The following is a 15220-nucleotide window of genomic DNA, read 5'->3' as shown; positions in this document are numbered from 1 at the left end:
TTGTCGGAAGTCAGACACAAGATTGTAGCAAAGCATGGACAATCCCAAGGCTACAAGTCCATCTCCAGAGACCTTGATGTTCCTGTGTTCACGGTACACAATGTTATCAGGAAGTTTAAGGCCCATGGCACTGCAGCCTATCTCCCTGGACATGGCCACAAGAGAAAACTTTATCGAACATTGCAGTGAAGGATTGTTTGAATGGTGGAGAAAGCACCTCAATCAACTGCCAAACAGAATCAAGCTGGCCTTTAGACATAAGGTACGAAGTTTCAACTCACGCCATCAGTCGCCAACTCAATGAAAGGGGGTTCTATGGTAGGAGACCCAGGGGTGAGGACCCCACTGCTGTGAGAGAAACAGAGACAGAGACAGGGACATAAGAAACCCCAACACACACCTGAACAAGCCAAAATCCTTCTGGGAAAATTTCCTGTGATGAGATGAACAGATGAGACCAAATTAGAGCTTTTTGGTAAAGCACATCATCTCTGTTTACAGAAAACAAAATGAATCCTTCAAAGAAAAGAACACCTTCCCTACAGTCAAACATGGAGGAGGTTCAGTGATGTTTTGGGGTTTCTTTGTTGCCTCTGGCACTGGGTGCCTTGAATGTGTGCATGGCATCAGGAAATCAGGAGATTACCAAAGCATTTTGGAGAGCAATGTTCAACCCAATGTCAGAAAGCTGGATCTCTGTCGAAGGTCACGGATCTTGCAGCAGGGCAATGACTCTGAACACACTTCAAAAAATAACCCAGGAATGATTCAAGAGAAAACACTGGACTGTTCTGAAGTGGCCAGCAATGAGTCCACATCTAAATCCCATTAAACACCTGTTGGGAGATATGAAAACAGCACTTGGGAGAAGGCACCCTTCAAATTTGGGAGAACTGGAGCAGTTCGCGCAAGAGTGGGATAAACTGCAAGTGGAGAGATGAAGAAAGCTCATTCATGGCTCGAGGAAGTGCTTGACTGCAGTCATTTTGTCCAAAGGCTGTGCTACCAAATCTTAAGTCTGGGGTGTCAATAATTTTGTCAATGCCATTTCTTTTTATTTTCTGATTTAAAAGGATATATTAAGTTCTGAATCAAAAACAAAAAAAAAGGATATATTAAGTTCTGAATAGAACTTAAGGTGTGCAGATGGGAATGCTGTTACTGTAATCTGCTCATCATTGAACTTTCCTTTTGTATGAAGTAGCAAATGCAACCTTACTGAATTCCCAAGTAATTTATCTGGAGGCCGCTATGTCTTTCCTGTCTTTTGCATGATTGGCTGTTAAATTGTGTCTTGGTCAATTATAGAAAGCCGTTATTGCCTCCACAGAAGTTACTCATAAATCCACTGACGTGGCATTTGATGCACAGTGGTGTATTTATTTTACAAATGAGGATATTAAGCATGTCTCAAGATGCAAATATAAAGCAAATAAGAATGCCTTAATTTGGTGGAACTTGGAATCCGGGAGAGAAACTTCAGCGAAGCTCATGACCATCAAACCTTCACTTTCTCTACCACCCCGAACCCCCACCCTCCCCCCTGCAAGCCCTGTTGTCCCCACTGCTACCCCCAATTTACACCCACCTCTCATTCCCTTCTCCTCCATCTGTGACAGTGTGGTCAACCAATATTTGAGGCGTTTAATCTACTACCACTGACATTTCCATTCAGGTTTCTGTTGCAGCTCCAGAGGAACATTGCAAGAGGTTCAACAGGAACATTCCTCAAGGATGTCTCCAATCTCTCTCTGTCTCTCGCTATTGTAGTGTTTTAGTTTTTCAAAGTCTAAGCAATATGTGACATTACTCACTATTATTTTAGCATTACCAACAGGATATTGACTACATATTTCAAATGTCCTCTGCCTGTTTCTGCCCACCAGTCCAAAGAATCGTCATCCGTCCTGAGCTGTGACATCTCTGCGGATGATAAGTACATTGTAACGGGCTCAGGAGACAAGAAAGCAACCGTTTATGAAGTCATCTACTAGATGGCACAGACATGCGCGTGGCTGTGTAGTCGGGAGGCTGCCGTCTCATCCTTCCCATGAAACCGTGAATGGAGACTGCTTTGTGTTGTCATGCTGCGAGGAGGGACTCTGACTTCACGATCTCTCATCTTTTGAGGCGTGTGAGATGTGGCAGGGTGTGCGTAGAGATGTAAGGTGTATTCTACCGCGCTGTAATTAATTAATTATTTTTTTGAAAACTAGGCAGATTTTTGTTTTGTTTGTGTTCGATAAACCCCTCCCCCTTCCCACTCCCCCTACTTACCTCCCATGTGGTCATCTGCTTTCATAAATAAAGGTTGCCGGGGCTACATTCAATGTTTATACTTTGCAATCTGTAATTAAAAGGCATAAAACTGAGAGATGCGTGTTGTACATACTGTTGGCTGTGGATGAGGTGTTTGCTGATTTCTGCAGAACTACTGTGCTGGCACATTGGTGTGTCATTTTACCTGCACTCCATCCAGCTTTGAACAAACCTTGCCTTTCGGTTACCGATCATGTTAATGTGCGTCGGCCATTGACAAGGCCGAAATCGCCAAAGGGTACTCTCGTGTATCGGGAGGTGCAAAAGCGATGGATGTGATGAACTCGTCACACGGGAGAATTGCGCCGTGGGTCCGCACGACCCACGACCTCGGTCACAAAACTCAGGGAATGCAAAGTTACAAAATTCATTTCCAGGATGTTTAATTGTGGGAGTACGATTTCTATTTAATAATAATAAAAAAATTGCTGCATCAAAAGTGCACATCAGCTGGTAGCCTAACACCGGAGCGAAAACCCATTCAGTAATCGTTTTCAGGACAATTGTCGGCAGTGCGTAGTTCACATGCAAGCTTTGATTCTGCTGAACAAGTGCTATGGAATATTTTTTGGTATGGAAATGTATAAAATTGTGCAGTAACACGTCCTTAGTACAGTAGATGTATGTGCTTATTCGTTATCAAGGATCGAATCGACGTGCCGCCAGGAGCAAGAGTCCAACAGATGAACACACAATCATCTCTGATGTTGTAGACATTCTAAACAATATCTGCAAATCCTGCACAAGTTATTTCTTTTGAACCACTTTGTTTTGCTGTTTCCAAATTTGTTGGGAAGAAACTCTTTCTTTGTGAACAATGGCATTCGTAGGAGTGGTCATTCCCATGCTGGAGCCAAAGGCACCTCGTGTGTTGGCGGACCGAAAGCGGAAATAATCGAGGCAAAGATGAAATAAAATCGATCGTGTGTGCAGAGCAAGCTGTCCGTCACCATTGCAGGCACTGCTGGATTTAAGTCCCGTCGACATTTCTATTGGCTTTTGATTTGCACCATGTCGTGTTTGGCACGCATTTTCAGAATCGCATTACATTGGGTGGGGTCACAGTGAATGCCCTAAGCAGCTCCTTAATAGCACTTTGTCCCCACCTTGGTATTATAAACGTTTGAGGGTCGCACATCCTGCATCCATGAGACTTCGGTGTCCTGGACCTTCTTTGCCTCTTGTGGCCAACTTTTTGGCTCTAATACCGCCTGATATTCTGTATGTTCTACACCACTGTGTAACCCACTGCAGCGTGATGGACGCTGTGCCGAAATCAATAAAGTGTTTTGTAATTATATTTTGCGTCTTCTTTATGATCGTGTGATGGTGGATGGGAATGGGACGTGGTCCCTTGGAGTAGTAAAGTATGCTGAAGACAAAAGACCAGTTCAGTGAAGGAGAATTTAAGCTGCTATTCTATTGCCATTGGATGATGTTAAAGAAAACATAGCCAGAAAGATGGTGTGAGCAAGAGGGCAGCCTCCACTACATATTCATCACAGATGCAAAATTAGTATTTAATAGCATGCTGAAGAGAGCATGCTCCACAATGCAGTTTCCTTTGCCAGCATTGCACTACAACAACAGCTGTTACAGCATTGACTTGGTTGATGGTGGAAGTTGGGACAAGGCAGTTCAGTTTGAGCACACTATTACCCCACGGACCGAACCCCACTATTGGTTACACCTACTATTGGTCGAGTCGCTCTTATGGTTACCATGCCCAAGGAGTTGCTGTAGCTGTGTCAAATAAACTGACTCCAATGATAATTGAGGTAACACCGGTCAACGAGTGTATTATGAGACAAAGGATTAGTCACTTCTTGAGTGCCATTTCCCTTGTCTCTGTTTATGCTCCGACTGAGGCGAGTGATCTCACCGTGAAGGACGCATTCTATGCCACGCTCGAGTCTGTGGTTGATCAGTGCCCCAGGTGAGATACACTTCTCGTGTTGGGGGATTTCAATGCAGACGGGAACTGATAGGGATGGTTATGAGACGCGTGTTGGTTCCCATAGGTCTGGAACTGTGAACCAGAATAGCACTAAGTTCCTTGACTTTGCAAGAAGTCATGGACTTGGGGTGGCCGGTTCATGGTTTCAGCGCCCACAAGCTCATCGCTGGACTGGGTATTCCAATGCTGGTGGTGTGGCAAAGGAGATTGATCATGTGCTCGTTGATGGTCGCTGGAGGATGATCCAGAACTGCAGGGTCCACCGGAGTGCTCAGTTCCTCAATACTGACCACCGGCTTGTTGCAGCAACTCTTAAGTTGCACCTTAAATCCAGGAGAATGGTACCATCCCAGCCTAAGCTAGATGTTGGCAAGCTCAAGGATGAGAGGGGAGCTGAGGAGTTTGCGAACAAGCAGAGTGAGGATTTTGGGGGGTCTGGGTGCTTTGGGAGATCCTGAAGAGTTGTAGAGTGCCTTTAAGACCACGTCCTCGATGTTGCCGATGGATGTCTTGGAACTCACCGTAGGGCGAAGAAGAATTTTGTCTCTCAAGGGACACTGGATACCATTGACGGGAGTCGCAGGGCCAGGGTGAATGGCAGAGCTGAACTGTTCAGGGAACTCAGGCGTAAAACTGTACGTGCGCCAAATGTGGACAAGGAGGCCTATGTGCGAGAAATCTGTGAGGGGATAGAGCATCACCTGTGGTCAAGTGATTCTCGTCCTGCTTTCAGGGGAATTTGCGCATTGCGTTCATCCAAGCCCATCCCTTGGTGTACTGCAGTGAGAGCAGAGAGTGGTAGGCTCTTGACAGAGTAGTCCAAAGTAAAGGCCCGCTGGGCCGGTTACTTTGAGCTGCCGTACCAGGCTGATCCACCAGCTGTTGAGTTGGCCATCAGGCGTGTCACAATCCCTGTTGCTGACCCTCCAATCAACTGTAGTCCACCTTCGCTTGTGGAAACACAGGCTGCGGTGAACTGGTTGTAATGGGGTAAAGCTCCAAGGATCTGTGGCATCCATGCTGAACTTCTCAAGGCTGGTGGAAATGCTGCGCTCGTGTCGTTGCATGCAGTTCTGTAGTCTGCCTGGAACACAGGCATCATCCCAACTGACTGGAAGAGGGGCCTTGTTGTCCCTCTCTGGAACGGGAAGGGTGGTCGCCAAGACTGCAACAACTACCGAGGGGTGACGCTGCTCTCAGTGCCAGGCAAGGTCTTTGCTCGGATAATTCTTGAGAGGGTTCGCCACCATCTGCTTGAGCAACAGCATCCAGAGCAGTCAGGCTTTACACCAAAGAGGTCAACGATTGACCATATACTTGCTCTTCGGGTCCTCGCCGAATGCAGATGACAGTTTCAGCAGGGGCTGCTTGTAGCCTATGTTAATCTCTGTACAGCATTCTATTCAGTGAATCTGGATGTCCTCTGGAGGATTATTGGTGTTTGTGGGGTGCCAACAAAACTGATCAATCTGTTGTCTGAACTCTACTCTGGTACTGAGAGTGCTGCGAAGTGTGGTGGTACCATCTCTGACTTATTTCCAGTTGTTACTGGAGTTCGTCAGGGGTGTGTACTGGCGCACACACTTTTCAGCACTTGTATGGACTGGATTCTGGGGAGGATGTCAGAGAGATCAAGCTGCAGTGCATCGTTTGGGAATGTCAAGATCTCTGACCTTGATTTCACAGATGATGCAATCATCTTTGCGGAGACTTTAGATATCCTTTTGGGGGCCCTCGAGGTGCTGAATCAGGAGTCGGAGCCGCTGGGATTACGGGTTTCTTGGGTCAAAACTAAGATCCAGGCTTTCAATGACATCTTGGATGCTGCTCTCCTGTCTGTGCCTGTTTGTCGTGAGGATGTTGAGGTCACGGAGAGATTCACTTACCTTGGCAGTGATATTCATGTCTTTGCTGGCTGTTAGTCAGAGGTCAGTAGATCTTTGGGTCGGGCCTGGGCAGTCATGGATTCACTGGATCATGGGGTGTGGTGCTGCCGGTACCTGTGCGGGAGGACAAAAGTCTGAGTCTTGAGGTCCTTGGTGCTTTCAATCTTGCTCTCTAGATGTGACTTGAACTCTGACCAAGGATCTGAGACAGAGACTTAATTCCTTTGGTACCAGGTCTCTTATGAGAACTTGGCTATCGCTGGTCGGACTTTGTTTCCAACGAGCGGTTGCTGAGAGCGACTCGGATGAGATTTGTTACCTGCATAGTCCGTGAGCATCAGCTGCGGCTGTATGGACATGTGGCTCATTTTCCTGACACTGATCCTGCTCACCAGATTCTCTCAGCAAGGGAGTCTCGTGAGTGGAGGAGGCCAATGGGCCAAGTACTGCCTCGTGGTTGCAGCAGATTGATCGGAATCTCAAGGAGATGGGGTTGGGATTGGCATCTGCCTGGGGGATGGCCAGACGGAGGCCCCTGGAGTACCGGCAGAAAGTTGACGCAGCGACGCGCTGCTCCGGCACATGCTCCCATGCCTGACCGAACCAAGGAATTGAAGAAGTGTTTCAGTTTTACAAAGTGAGGAAAATAATTTTGTATAACAGTCTTTCCTGATAAATATTATCGCTAAGGCCGAGGTTACATTTGCCACGGCGGCCGTGGGGGTCTCCAAAATCTGCGGCCACTAGCAATTCTACGGCGGTCGCAGTATTTCCACGGTCACACAATGTAGCAGTCACATGTTTTTATTTTTCGGGGAGCCGCACGGTGTGTTTATAAATTGTGGAGACCAAAAAACGTGGGGGTGCCGTACGGTCTTTGATTTGATGTCGCACGGTGACCTTAGGGCGTTCCTGCGGTGGCAATATAATTTTCAAGGCAGACGTAAGGAAACCTCAAGGTGCCCGCAAGGTGACCGCAGGGGGGCCTAAGGCGAACGGTAACAAGTGGGTATATATACCAGTCCTTTTTTTACTGAAATAAAAATATACCAGGATATATAACTGAATATACTATAACTATAATATACCGTGGTCCCCCAGAATCCGAACGGCCAAGCTGTTTGAACAAATTGGAATCCGAACAATTTTTTCGAGAAAGTTTGGCCCTAAAATCCCAATACAATTTAAAAAAAAACCGAACAAAACGTAGCGTTCATGTTTGTTCACGTGTCTCCCCCACCTGTTCGACCCGCATCTTCACGCTTTGTTAATTCAGTTCGTCGGGGGAAGTTCTCAGTCACATTTGCTCTACGGCGAGGATACGGCGGCCGTAAGCCCTCTGAATTGACAGAAACGTGCGGCGGCTGCAGAGAAACTGAGGTGGCCTTAGGGTGGCCCTACGCCGTTTGGCTATATTTTACAGGCCGTAGGGGTGCCGTGGAATTATAACTGAGGAGTTATAACTTTTTTTCATTTCTATGCTCGCCGTAGCAATTCAACAAAGCCAAGCTATGACGTAGATGTGTTCCACGTCGACCGTACGTAGGGCGTACAGTTGGCTTGCATTTTCCGTGCGGCTGCCGTAAGCTCTTAATGAAAAATGAATTTTCCCAACCCCCAAAAAATTGCAGAACCCCCACGTTTTCGGTCTCCACAATTTATAAACACGCCGTGCGGCTACCCTAAAAATAAAAACACGTGTGACTGCTACATTGTGTGACCGTGGAAATACTGCGGCCGCTTTATAATTGCGAGTGTCCGTACATTTTGTGGACCCTCCGGGCGCCGAGCCAAATGTGACTTAGGCCTTACCTCACGTTTTCACCTTCATTTTTTTTTTATCATCTTTTGTTTTAATTATTAACAAAAAAGCAATCCGATCACGTGGTGTGACGGACTGTCAGGCAAGGATTGAATTTCACAGCAAAACCGGTTGTAATTTTTAATATCCATGATTACGTCAGCCCGATGCGTTTGATTAAAGTGATTGTGGTTCTGGGGGCATCATGTTTGATGAGGTGCCCTGGGGGCAGCGTTCTCGCAGAGTGCGCGAGCGATCGAAACCCAGGCCAGAGCTCGAGCTTGTGTGGACCTTTGGATGTGGCGATTGTACCAGTTTACATACAACACACCGCCACCGAAGGTCATTTACTCATCCTATTTTACCTTAAACATGGGGAATTTCAGTTTAAAGTGTCTTGAAAGTGGGTTTTCTTTGGGTCCACGAACGGATTAATTCACTTTCCATTATTTCTTATTGGGAAAATATTTTTTGAATCCGAACTTTTTGCAATCCGAACAGCCTCCTGGAACGAATTAAATTGGGATTCTGGGGCACCACTGTGTATCGGCAAACACCTATACTCCGATCTCTAGCGGTAGTGCACACACGGTGGACGCACGGTCGACGCAGACTGCCACGGAGGCCGTACGTAGGTGCACGGCGGTCGTAGGGGAACTGTGCGTCGACCTTGCGTTGCCCACAGGTAGTCACACAGACCGCAAGGCCACCGTACGGCGACCGTGGAAATAGTGCGGCCGCCGTAATTTTTGGGGGGTTGGGAAAATGCATTTTTCATTAAGAAGAGCTTACGGCAGCCGCACGGAAAACGCAAGCCCACCGCACGCCCTATGTACGGTCGACGTGGAAAACATCTACGTCATAGCTTGGCTTGTCGAATTGCTACGGCGAGCGTAGAAATGAAAAAAAAAGGTTATAACTCTGCGATTTCATTCCATGGCGACCCTACGGCCTGTAAAATATAGCCAAACGGCGTAGGGCCACCCTGAGGCCACCTGTTTCTCTGTGGCCGCCGCACGTTTGTCAATTCAGAGGGCGTACGGCCGCCTTATCCTCACCGTAGAGCAAATGTGACTGAGGCCTAAATAATCTATGTTCTATCAAAAATATGTTTGTTCCTAAAGAAATAACATTTTTAATCGACTTCAAAATCTCTAATCGTTGCCATGGATAATGTGTCGATGCTACAAGCAATGTACAAAATGTGGCTGGAGGAAAAGAAAGCCTTGTACGTCGCCCACTTTCAAAATCATTCGACATATTTTGTCAGTGTTGTTCAGACATAATTTCCAGTGCAGAGGTTCTGAAAATGAACTCTCTTACAAAACCATTGTACAGGATTATGAAGGTATGAACATCACTGGTGAGCAAAATCATCAGTTAAACTCAAGACTGATAAACTGATATCCAGAACTCGAATTTGTTCAGCCTGAATCAAACGAAGAATCAAGCTGATTCCTTTGTCTGTGTCTCTGATCTATGATGTGCTCAAGATGTGATTATGTTTTAAATCTAGCTAATTACTAAGTAATCATAGTAATTAGTAATATAATTACTAATTAATTGTAATGATGATAGCACACTTTAAATATTGCATTTTTGGTCATATGACTTGTCCCTTTTTTTTGCCCATTGTTTGAGTCGATTATGAATATGGAGCATTTTTTAGTTTGTCTTTTGGCTTGCGTGTCATTGTAATGTCGTGCTCTTGAATACAAAGCTCTCTCACAATCCACATCTTTAAATATATATATATATATACTAGCAATACTCGTGCACATGCACAGGATAGCAGTACAACATAGCTGGTAGCAGATGACAGACCGTACACGGGGAATGACAAAAATACGCATTGTGCAAAATGCAAGTGGTACTATGGAACGCCAATACTTCCCAAACATTGTCGGCATGTCCGCTAAGTGCCACAGCAATTTCATAGGGATCGTGTGACGGCGAGCCGAGTTTTTAGTGTGCAAGCTTGGTATTATAATAGAGATTATGTCGACCCACATAGGATGTACCCCGGAGTAGTTTCTTGCAGTAGGAAGGCTTGCCCCATTGGTATACGCGTATATGTACATACATGTGCTGGGAGATGGGTCCTAATAATAGTTGTAGGTGCCACCGGGTCGCGAGGGGGCTTCTCGGACTCGCTTCCTGACCTATGAGCTCGAGATGACTCCAAGGCATGATGGGTTGCTAAGCACCCACGGACATCATCTGAAACGATAAATTCAGGGAGGGTCCTCACGTCCAAATCCCGCGTTACCTTCCTGGCAAATTAATCACCCCAGATAAGGATTGTGCTTCCCAGCGCTCCACGATTACCAATCGGCTCGGCCGAGCAATACCGTTCGTGGAACGCTGGCTATTACTAACCAGAGCAAAACTATGGGGCAGAACTCCCATGCACTATTCACAAACACTGTCTAACCAATGGAGGCAAAGATGATTGAGCAGGTTGGAAAAGGGTTTATAAAAGTAATTGGCAGAAGACATTTACAGGCAAAAGCAGGTATTTACAAAGCAATAACGGTGTCACGAAGAAAGATGTTACCCTTAACATGTAAGCCTCTTATTCAGTCATCTTATCATGAATCCACACAAACAGGCACCTCAATCATTCTGGTGAAAGGAAGAAAGATTGATAGACAGATAAGCGAAATAGGTGGGGTATGGTGTCGACCCCGGCCTCACCCAGAAGTGAGCCGGACAGCTCACGTGCTGACGAACAGGGCGTGTGGTGCGGGTGAGTGAAGTACAGATGAGAGGTGTGGTGTATGCGGGTGTGTGTAATGCAAGTTCTGAAAAGAACTGTTGTGGACTCGGTTGATACTCCACAACAGGGTGAGTCAATGAGGTGTGTGCGCTAGAAGGTGCAAGGGTGAAGGATGTTTGTGCAAGAAGTGTGTGGAGAGAAGTCAGTTCGGAGGAGAATCACTGTTGACCACTTTCTACGCTCGAAAGTTGGTGGTTGGTTTTACAAGGTGCAAAGGAGGTACGGTCCCTGGTTAGGTAGAAACTGTGCCGAGCAGCTTGTGTCTTTGCTTCGGCCTCGGCGCTTGGCGTGGCCCAGACTCTCCTCTCGATCATCAATAAATTCTGAAGTCTTCGGACTGCTTTGCTGAACTTCTCCATTGAGCTCTCCAGAACTGAACTGGCACTCAGAACCTCTCCAGAACTGAACTGGCACTCAGAACCTCTCCAGAACTGAACTGGCACTCAGAACTGAACTGGCACTCAGAACTGAACTGGCACTCAGAACCTCTCCAGAACTGAACTGACACTCAGAACCTCTCCAGAACTGAACTGACAATCAGAACCTCTCCGGAACTGAACTGGCACTCAGAACCTCTCCAGAACTGAACTGACACTCAGAACCTCTCCAGAACTGAACTGACAATCAGAACCTCTCCAGAACTGAACTGACAATCAGAACCTCTCCGGAACTGAACTGACACTCAGAACCTCTCCGGAACTGAACTGGCACTCAGAACCTCTCCGGAACTGAACTGGCACTCAGAACCTCTCCGGAACTGAACTGGCACTCAGAACCTCTCCGGAACTGAACTGACACTCAGAACCTCTCCAGAACTGAACTGACAATCAGAACCTCTCCAGAACTGAACTGACAATCAGAACCTCTCCGGAACTGAACTGACACTCAGAACCTCTCCGGAACTGAACTGGCACTCAGAACCTCTCCGGAACTGAACTGGCACTCAGAACCTCTCCGGAACTGAACTGGCACTCAGAACCTCTCCGGAACTGAACTGACACTCAGAACCTCTCCAGAACTGAACTGACAATCAGAACCTCTCCAGAACTGAACTGGCACTCAGAACCTCTCCAGAACTGAACTGACAATCAGAACCTCTCCGGAACTGAACTGGCACTCAGAACCTCTCCAGAACTGAACTCTTGGAGAACTTTCGAACGAAGCTATCACGTAAACTCCCCAGAACTCCGACACAACTGTCTGCGAACTGGTCTGTCAGGTCTCTTATCTCCCACATTGCTGTCGCCTCTCACGTCCGCTTTCCGTGAGCCTGCCGTACCAATTGGCTGGTGCTCTGCGATTCAGTCATCCTGACTGGTTCCAGGAATGCGATGGTTCGGGGCTGCTGAAACGATGCTCGCAGCGTTGACGGATCTGTGATCATTCCTAGAAACGGTTGCGGCGAGAACAATGTTGGTAGCGCTGGTAGCTCGGCTCTGTGTGCTAAACGAGGGTCCATGCTCGATGGATGCTATTGAAGTGTTACTGAATGGATTTGTGGAGTGAATGTGGTACGGGGTTGGAATCTGTAAAGAGTTGAGAAGTGTTTGAGAAGGATGAAGATGGAGAATGAGTTAGAGAACGATGTGGATCGTTCGAACTACATTCACAACACATCTTCCCCTTCCACCAGGGACAAGGGGGGGGGGGGGGAGGGTAGTTGAGCTAAACAAAATGTCGACATATAACTACACTAGAGAACCCTCATGTGTTGGATGCATCTCCCCAGGATCTTCCAAACCTGTACTTTAGAATTTAGACATTTTTTGTTTTTTTTACGATTGAAATTATTCTGAATCTACTGCGTTGCACAACAGATGTTTAACCAGAAACATTATTTGGCTGAAAAGGTTCTCCCCAAATCTCTCAAGCTATGTGAAGTTCGACTTGATGTCTCAAACTTCACCATCGTCAGGGCAGGGATTGGAGGCAGTAAGTTCCTTGCACAGTCCAGTGTTGTGACATTGTATCCAAACACCTCATGTGCTTTGTATCTCAAGCGGAATGGCTTTCCCTCGGGCTTGCCGATTAGTCAGCAGTGCCATGTGTCTGAGATTCAGACTGCATCGAATCTGAAAGCCCGGGGACACGAGCAAGCGGTTTGCTGTTTTGTCTCTTCGGCACAGAAGGTGATGTAAAAATCAAACTGCCAGCTGAGTGGGCGACGAGATATGGCGAGCCTGAGCTGGGGTGGGGGGGCAACTTGGATGAGATGTACCAGGTGTTGTCCCTGTAATGTTCTCGATGTGCTCCGCCAGGTGGAATTGTCCTTCTCCGACATGGAAAGCACACGTCAGGAATGAAAATGAATCCGAGGAATGACTGTATCTGTGGATTCAGCAAGGGCCTCACTCACCATGGAATATTTGTTTTTAGATCCTCGTGGAGGATCTCAAGCCTTACTCATGTTGTTGTTCTTCATCTTCTTCTTGTGGACTTTTTGGTTTCACAGCCTACAGTTTTCATCGAAACTTCCTGAAACTTGGCATATATATGTAAAAATACCCTGCGCAGACAGAAACAATCTCCGATTTTGAAAATTCCTCCGAGAAAAAAAAGTTATGACGTCAAAATATCTCCGCTAATGGAAATCGCCTAAAAAATTATCTCTGAAACTAGGCAAGCTTTTTGAATTCTGTTTGCGGTAATCGAACAGGGCATTAGCAGAGATTAATTACCGCACACATGATACATCACTATGACGTAATATAAATTTTTATGACGTCATTCCTATTTTTTGACATTTTTTGTTTCACAACCCAGAGTTTATCGGATCTTCGTGAAACTTGCCATGTATATGCAGAAAGCCCACGCGCAGGCAGTAACCATCCCCGATTTTGGAAATTCTTCCAAGAAAAAAAAGTTGACGTCATAATATCGGCGCTAATGGAAATCGCCTATACCATTATCTCTGAAACTAGACAAAGTGTTTGAATTTTGTTTGCGGGAATCAAGCTGGGCATTAGCACAGATAATTTATCACAAACCTGATACATCACAATGACGTCATCATTAAGAGGACGTGTGTGTGTGTGTGTGTGTGTGTGTGTGTGTGTGTGTGTGTGTGTGTGTCACCGATTGCAATATCATGAAACCAGGAGCCTCTTGCAGGAAAGGAAGGTGAAAACCGAATTTATTTTTGCCTTATTCGTGCTACATTTGTGAAGTTTAATCATAAAAGGCACTAATTGTTCCAATCACCTGGGTTACATCTGTGTTCGCAGGCCATTAAACATGGGTGCATTGACAGCATGCTTCCTACCACTGCTGAGAGACAAAAGCAGACTGCAGTGTCAGCGGAACCATCTTTAGCTCACTGCGTCAACGGTTTCATCAGCGTTTCATTCGCTCCCAGCCACCATGAAGGTTTATGGCTGTGATCCGCAACCTGAATAATGAGCTTGGCCAAAATGATGGCTTGTAGGTTCGAATCAAGCCGAAGGGGCAGCAGTGTTAATGGAATGGATTGTAAGATTTGAAATATACCATCAGAGATGGGGAATCCCCCACCATTGAATGAAAAAGGTCATACATATTCCAGATAATGAGGGAGGTGAATTGGAAACAAGACACCATTTGGTCATCATCTCGAAAAAGTTCCCCAGGGGAGTGAGGAACGTCATAACCAAAAATAATTGAAATCAGATAAGCGGTTTTCCATTTATTACAAAAAACATTTTTTTTTAAAGATGGCCGCCCCAGTCGGCCATCTTGGATCCGGCCACGCCCAAAATCAACAGGGTTCTTCCTTTTCAGGTGGTACATGTGTGACCCAAATTTCAAATCGATATGGCGAACAGTTTATGAGTTATCGTACTCACGGCTATAAATGTTGACGCACAGACGGACGGACAGCCGGACGACCCGGGTGACAACAATATCCCCCTTCCGCCATGCGGCGGGGGATAAAAACTCAGTGAGCTCGGGGGAATTGCCATGATGTTATTGAATTCCAAAACCTGGTGTTGGCTTCGTGGTTAGGGTGGCTGGCTTGGGATCTTAGAGTCCTGTATTTGAGCCCTGTTAGCTGCTGAATTAACGCCAGGTGGGGTTGACTCAGCCTATCATCCTTCGGAGGTTGTTAATGAGTACCGGTGTACTGGTCGAGTCGCACAGCATCAGCGGCACAGCTGTGCTTCGAAGAAATGATAGCTACCCGGCAGCCAAGCTGCCATACGCAAGAACAGAACAGATTGAATTCCCAAGTTTGATCCCCTCGTCTGCAAGTCTGTGAGCTCCTCCATGAGCCTAGACTTCTGTATGTAAAAATAATATACCTTTTAGGATTTCGGGAATGTGTCTTTACTACCTGGGTGGGAAGCACGAGCGAGTTATCGTGTGCAGCCTGTCGCTGCTGGTTCCATCATTTTCTGGGGGTGTGGCTGTGCCGCTGATGCAGTGCCCTCCATCTATTACCAGTACACTGGTACTCATTTCACTGAACTCGGAAAGATGACAGGCTGAGCTAACCCCACCTG

General features: G+C 46.5%; 1 protein-coding gene across 20 annotated transcripts in view; it reads left to right on the top strand.

Moving 5' to 3' along the window:
* LOC147015283 (transducin-like enhancer protein 4) overlaps positions 1-3617 on the top strand; it is a 114098-nt gene extending 110481 nt beyond the window's left edge. For all 20 annotated transcript variants that reach the window (XM_085849878.1, XM_085849887.1, XM_085849885.1 and 17 more), the window contains one exon: positions 1887-3617. In XM_085849878.1, coding sequence (XP_085706004.1) covers positions 1887-1994 — 108 coding nt within the window. In that variant the 3' untranslated portion in view covers positions 1995-3617. The remainder of the gene's footprint in view (positions 1-1886) is intronic.
* Positions 3618-15220: the final 11603 nt, after the last annotated feature.

Source organism: Eptatretus burgeri, chromosome 12, assembly GCF_056783735.1.
Source record: "Eptatretus burgeri isolate ZD-2024b chromosome 12, Ebu_testis_v1, whole genome shotgun sequence".
Lineage (NCBI taxonomy): Eukaryota > Metazoa > Chordata > Myxini > Myxiniformes > Myxinidae > Eptatretus > Eptatretus burgeri.
This window is presented reverse-complemented; position numbering and strand designations above follow the sequence as displayed.